Source organism: Rhipicephalus sanguineus, chromosome 1 (genome assembly GCF_013339695.2).
Source record: "Rhipicephalus sanguineus isolate Rsan-2018 chromosome 1, BIME_Rsan_1.4, whole genome shotgun sequence".
Taxonomy (NCBI): Eukaryota; Metazoa; Arthropoda; class Arachnida; order Ixodida; family Ixodidae; genus Rhipicephalus; species Rhipicephalus sanguineus.
In genome coordinates this window covers 281867341-281874118 of record NC_051176.1, presented here as the reverse complement: position 1 = coordinate 281874118, position 6778 = coordinate 281867341, and the positions used below count along the sequence as shown (strand labels likewise).

Sequence of the window (6778 nt, the reverse complement as noted above, 5' to 3'; positions counted from 1 at the left end):
GGAGATGTGCCATAAGCGTATCTTAGTATATTTGCTGAGAATGACCTCTGACCAGGATGGAATAAGCTGGTTAATGAGAGCACTGGTCTTGACGAACAATCGTCATCGTGAGCCTCGTCTTTTGTCGCAAAAGATAGGCTGTGTTCCAATTCTGGACAGCATCGTAGACAGTCTACGCTGACAGCTTAGAAGACAGCATCGAGGTCATGTTGTCCGACAAATGGAACGCGTCTAGAAGACGTCTACGCGACGTGATGCCACCTAGCGTCGAGAAGAGAAAGCTAAGAAAAACAAACGTAAATGTTCTTTCTTTAGCCTCTTTCGTGTTCAAACCTATGAAAAAATTAACGTAGCTTACATTGAGCGCCTGGAAAAGCACCTACTGGTGTACAGACGACCACACCGGCGAGATCCGAGCTACGCGAGCATTGCGCTGAGCCGCCATCTTGTTTGGACAGCAAAGTAGCCTGCATCGTTTTTGTCTTTCTGGAAGCTGTCTATTTTGCCTGCTACGTGAGAATTGGAATGGGACTTAAGATGGCCGCTGTCCGCTTAGCTGTCTATTTAGCCGTCTACGGTGAGTATTGGAACACACCCATACTTTGTCTGTCCTGACCAGAAGGAAAAGCGTGGAAAGGGTCTCCAGCTGCGGATAACCGAAGAGTCAAGTCAAAAGGGAGTCATGTCAAGCTTTCCTGGCAGCATATATGAGCGGTTCTTGGTGGACATCTTTATTGAGGCGGACTTCAACAGTTTGGGCGTACTCGACGTGCGCAAGCTGCACACGGCCCTGAAAGCAATCATAACTTACCTGCGGTACCGCACCATCTCGCTCAGGACCACATATATGCTGATGGCCCTGGTCGATATTGGAAGAAGGGGATTCCTGAATATACAGCAGTTCTTTTTGCTTCATCAGGTTGTTAACCGCTTGTGGAAGTCCTTCCGGCTCTATGACCTGAACAACTCTGGCTGGATTAGGCATAGCGACGTCCGCGCTGCTGTTGCCTGCAACAACGGCCTTCAGCTCTCCGATCAACAAATGAACGAGGTGCTGGGTCACGGCGAGCACCGGATCTGGGTTTCTCTGGACCAATATTTGCAACTCTGCGTCTTGTCCATACTCAGCCGTTACAACGTTTAATTTTGGGCCGACCAAAGTACTGGACGTCCAGAGCTATGTGTCGTCTCGTGTCCTGATTCGTACTCGACATCGTTTTACGTAAGCTGCAGTCGATTTTGGAGGGTCTAGCCAGCTGTAATGCGTTTGACCCAATAAAGCACTCCGAAAATGCGAATAAGGCTCCGCGTATTTTCATCACTCTTCACGCAGGCACAATGCGTGACATTCGAAGGAAAAAATAGCTTGAACTGTTCGTCTACCAGAGTAAACTTGTGGCGTCCCTCATGGTCTATTGCGCATGTATACAGCGTTGAGTTCGCCCTCGTATGCTGTATGAAGGTGAGTTCACCCAGTACCATTGCATCAACTTCGCCTGACGAGTTTTCTTGTAAGTTAATAATAATATCTGGGGTTTAACGTCCCAAAACCACGATATGATTATGAGAGACGCCGTAGTGGAGGGCTCCGGAAATTTCGACCACCTTGGGGTTCTTTAACGTGTACCTAACTCTAAGTTTACAGGCCTGAAACATTTTCGCCTCAATCGAAAATGCAGCCGCCGCGGTCGGGAGTCGATCCCGTGACCTTCGGGTCAGCAGTCGAGCGCTGTAACCACTAGACCACCGTGGCGGGACTTTTCTTATAAATTCGAACTACATCAAGTGCTTCTGCATTTGCGTTGTACCAATAAGGATAAGTGCTGTCTCGGACATGGCGGCCATGGCGTGTTTTATGCTTCCCCAATTGAATCCGGCGGTTGCAGTGCGCGCACGCACGCACGCACGTACGCGCACGCACACACGCACGCACGCACACACACACACACACACACACACACTCACACAAAGCCTTTGGTACTATGGCCGTTCATTGCAGGGATGCTTGTCAGTAGCTCGTCGCATCATCGATGCAGAGTCGAGGCGTACAGTTGGAAATCGGTGACAGTGGAGAGGATGAAGAGGACGCTAGGCAGCACAGGTGGCTGAACCTTAAAAAAAAGGTTCAGTGGTGAAGTAATTTTGAATGCCCAAGCACAATGCTGAGATAAAAAATTCTTGAACAGGGGGTTTCACTGGAGCCAATGTTCTGACCAGTGGACTTGTCTTCGTCAAAGGAGCGACACAACAGCCTTGACAAGTCCACTTGTCGAAACCTTGGCTCCAATGACCCCCCTGTTCAAGGACTTTCAATTTCTTCAATCATCCATCTTCCGCGGAACTTCTCTCTTGTTCGCATAAGCACAACGCTGAATTTCGATAGTGTGCAACCTCTCGGTCGCACTACAGCCGGCGAAACATCGCGCGAATCACGCAGAGACAGTAGCGGCGTCGAACTGGTGGAATCCATGCGTGCTTAGCGCAAAGAAAAAGAAATTTGCGGCAGCTACGCGCTACTGGTGCGAAGACTGTGGAAACAGCGGAGCTGACCATGTTGGTGGCCTTCTCCTTCTCCATTTTTCTCCTCCTCGCCCCTTACTATACTGTAGTATATATTATTTTCCGCAGCTGGTTCGCGCAATTGAAATGAGATGGCGCCACCGGCACCTGGCCTTGTAGTCCCAGAACATGGCCTTTGGCAGCACTTCTCAATATGGCTCCATCCGCGCCGCGATATCTGCTCGGCGTACCCATAGCGTCTGCGCGCACGCGTTAGTACTACCAGGTAGTATACACTGTAGCGTTGGGCAAGTAAAAGCGAGCAGACGGCAGCGACGGAAAAAAGCCAACATGGCTGCACCCGTGCATGCGGTTTCCTTTCGCCTCGAATTTATCACGTCGTCGTCGCGCGCTGTGTGGCCCGTAAGTTCGAAACCTACTCTTTTATTTGCTTTATATTTGCGTCCTTAAGCTTCGAGAGCAATGTAGTCGTCCGTATTTTGGCAGTGTTTCTAAGATCCACTCTCAAATTTTCATAGACAAGGCTTGTTAGGCGTGGCTAAATAAACACAGTTGATCTCAATAATAAAGACAAAACATACCTGATGCTTTGTCCCCAGCTTGAGATGACACAAAGCGATAGCCGATTTCACCATTTATGTATTGATGTCAGGGCAGTGGGCAAGTAGCAAGCGCGACTTCAGATCGAAGCGGGCGGTCGTGTCTGCATGGGTGCTGCCATGTTGGCTTGTAACCACAGCTCTATACTGGCGGTTGCTAATACAACAATTGAAGGCATGCGCCACAAATGCGAAGTAGAATAAACATGTCACTTATCGCTGTGGCATAGTACGCGCCAAACAAACGCAAATGCCTCACCTTTGTCAACTTTTGGGCGATTATATGTCGAGCTATATTTTGCTGTGCAAGCATGTGACTTGCTTACACCAAAGTCATTCTTACACCCAGCTTGTATGGTACGGCTACGGCCACGGCCGCTTCGCCGATCGTAACTGGCCTCCGGCCAGTTACGATCACGTGATCACACATGGCCGCGCGTGCGCGCCGCTGTGGAAAATCGTGTATACATGGCTATGCTATGCTTTACCCTCTCCCCTCATCCTTTCCCTCCTCCTCACCCGCACTTCCCTTTCCCGCCCTATTGCTATACAGTACTATACATAGCTATGCTATGCTTTCTATCTCTTTTTGTCTCTCTATTTTATTCTATCTCTCTGTTTCTCCTTTTCTCTTTCTTTCTGTTTTTCTCTTTTTTTTCTCTATATATCTTTCTCATTCTCTCTCCCATTGCAAGCAATCATACGGTTCCCGTAAATGCTTCTTTTGCTAGCGTGCTTGGATAGCCGAGCGTTTGCAATAAAGAAAAAGCCTGAATAGCCGAGTGGTTCCGACGCTCACCTTCGGACCTTGGGTACCCGGGTTCGAATCCCGCCTCGCCAAGAAATTTTATTTCGTTTTATTTATTTATTATCCACTTCTCTCCTTCTCTTTTCCTTCCTCCAACGCGTCGCTAGGCGACGCATGGTGACGTCATTGTTCGGCGAGGTTTTTCTGCGTACGATCCACGGCCAACCTCCGCCTTAAACAGCTTGACTGTTAAAAAGAGTTTAGTGTCTCAAAGTACCTACTGCCGTGTACGCAGGAAATTCTTATGGGTGTCCTGTGCACAGTGTCGACGCAAGCGTCCATATAGCTTTTATTTTCTTTTTTTTTTTTAACACGAAAGTATTTTAACACGAAAGTGATGCACTTGGACATAGGTTCGCCTTTTGGCGGCTTCCGCAATCTGTAAACTGATCCCTACTTTATTTGACACGAAATAGTACTGCCGCGGCCAGAAGCTGCGTTATGTCGATAACGACGCCAGCGCCAACGCCATATGCAGCGATAGCAAAGTTTACTAATTCATCACAATTGTGTTTCGCATTCCTCTCTCCGTGCGCCGGTCGGGATGACTCCGCAGCGTCAGCTGATTGGACAGCGAAAAGCGCCGCTTTCCTGCATGAAGTTTCTTGGTTGTACTGTGCTAAGACGACGGAGATTTCATCTACCGTGAGCACTTGCAGTACGTGACAACTTCTGAAGAAACATGACCAGCCGTGGTTGCCGTGGTCGTTAGCACGGTGTGGTCGTTAGTTTCAAATCATTTGAACGGGCGATTTGTGTTGTTCAAGTCGAAGGAGCAGGTTTGTTTTCGGACCGACCGTTGAGACCGTTACTGGTGAATTGCATTGACAAGAAATGCGAGAAAGTGAAGAAAGGAAGTAACGAGACAAGTGCTAGTGTTTATTTGTTTGTCGGCTTGCTTTGTTCTCAATCGTTGGAGTTTCAACTCGTCTTCTGGTCGCGCGTCATGTTCTTCGGGAGGCCGAACCAGCGTGCTGTTTGCAACGGCTTTTCTTGTTTCCTGTGGCAAGCAATGTGGCGCCTCGACTGCGTTGATGTTAAATGAGTGCGCTGTTAATTAGAACACTATATCAAAGTGTCTTCGAGGTAGCGCACATGGAGAATACGGATACGGATTTTGGCTCGGTGAGTTCTTTTTTTTTTTTTCATCAGATAGCGATATAGCATGTATTTTTCGTTTAGACTACTGCTTCTGCGAATGCAGTGAACTGCATTAGTGCGCGAATGTTTTTGGACCATTTATCATCACCGAAGTATAAGTTATAATCGGAATAGCTCTTGCCATCGCGGACATGTAAAACTGAACAATCCCATTGCATGTTTTATTATTTTTCTATGAACGTCCAAATAGCAGACGGAATCAGATTTGTTCTTTTGAATTCACTGAGCCGTAGTTGAAGTTGGTGAAATGTTTGTTTGCCTAGTCTGCTAACTCAAAGCGTACGTTGCGTGTAATGCTTTATTTGTTTTTAGTAAATGAAGGCGATCCCCACGTCACCCAAAGATTTCTTGCACAGCGTAATCGGGCTCTGACATTTCTGCCCATTCTTTGCAAACCTGCAGAATTACAGTTCACTCCGTTGCATACGTTGTGTCAAAGACGCTGTATGTAGTACATGTGCGGCGCTGTTCATATGCACAGCACAACAGCCGCCTAAATAAGCAATACTGAGCAAACAAAATCGATGACCCTGAACGTAAGTAAGGACCCCTTGATCATTGGTTTCGCATTGATTTGCCCTACAGGTCAAATTGAGAGAGTGTTATAGCTGCACTTCCCGGGATTTCGCGTGGAGAAGCCCCTTGCCAAATACTGTGTGCAGCGTTTCGTGGTATCAACATTGCATCCTCAGAGGGACGACTCCTTCGATCGTTGTGGAAACAGATGGGAACCAGTATAGGTAAGAATGAAAATAAATTTAAGAACTGCACACTGGTACGCTGTGGCTGTCTCAAGTTAATAAAAGAGGTCAATGGGTGATGCTGAACTATTCCGATTTCATTGAATGCTGCGTTGCACCATAACGTTGCCGTAAGTCATGGTTACGACGTTTGCTGTAGGAACATCGCGGCGTGCTTTGTATAGGAGGCTCTTAATGTATTCTCCGGTGTAGCCGTTGCTCCCTGGACAAGCGGCACGCATTTAGCATGCACGGAACAAGCCGGGTTCGTTCGGTTCGAGCATTATCAGCGTAGACAGCGTAATAATAACTCTGCAAGAAGCACCGGTGTCACCCTAGATGCGGGACAATATGCGACACAGCAGACGCCGGAAACAGCGGTTGACGAAGTATCCGTTTGTTTATTACTGTTGGGAGTCTGCGGCAGCACAGCCGGGCAGATGCTGGCCATGAGTAAACAAATTATCGAAGAACTCAGTTAGGCAGATCTTGAAGCCATTCATTTCTTTAAAAAATATGTATTAATTTGCTCATTTCTCGAGCGCTTGTGCATTTTTTTTCCACCATGCTCTTGTGAGTGTGGCTTCTCGTCGTATGATGATGATTGTGATGATGCTATGTCTACGAGTGATCAAAAGTGTACGTGATTAATTATCAGTGTTTCGCAGGAATTGAACTATATTACTAATGGCGAGTTGTAACGTACGTATGCATTTAATCGTATTCTCGCCGTGGAGATGTGCCATAAACATGTCGCAAAAGATTACCGTGTTAGTCTATTTTTATCTATTCATATTCTTGGTTCGAAATCCGTCATTATTTCCGTCAGAAAGCCCAGATGACAGTCTGACCGCTTGCTGTTAAGCATTTTCATTTATTCGATGTTTTATTTTTAATCTAAATTTCCAGTCTGCTTTAGCTTCATAGGTCTTTACCTTAAACATCCTGCT

At 47.1% G+C, this 6778-nt stretch overlaps 1 protein-coding gene across 1 annotated transcript; it reads left to right on the top strand.

Moving 5' to 3' along the window:
* Positions 1 to 682: 682 nt before the first annotated feature.
* On the top strand, positions 683 to 1144 carry LOC125757440 (uncharacterized). Its single transcript, XM_049413038.1, has one exon. It carries the CDS (start codon positions 683 to 685, stop codon positions 1142 to 1144), a length of 462 nt encoding a protein of 153 aa, XP_049268995.1.
* Positions 1145 to 6778: the final 5634 nt, after the last annotated feature.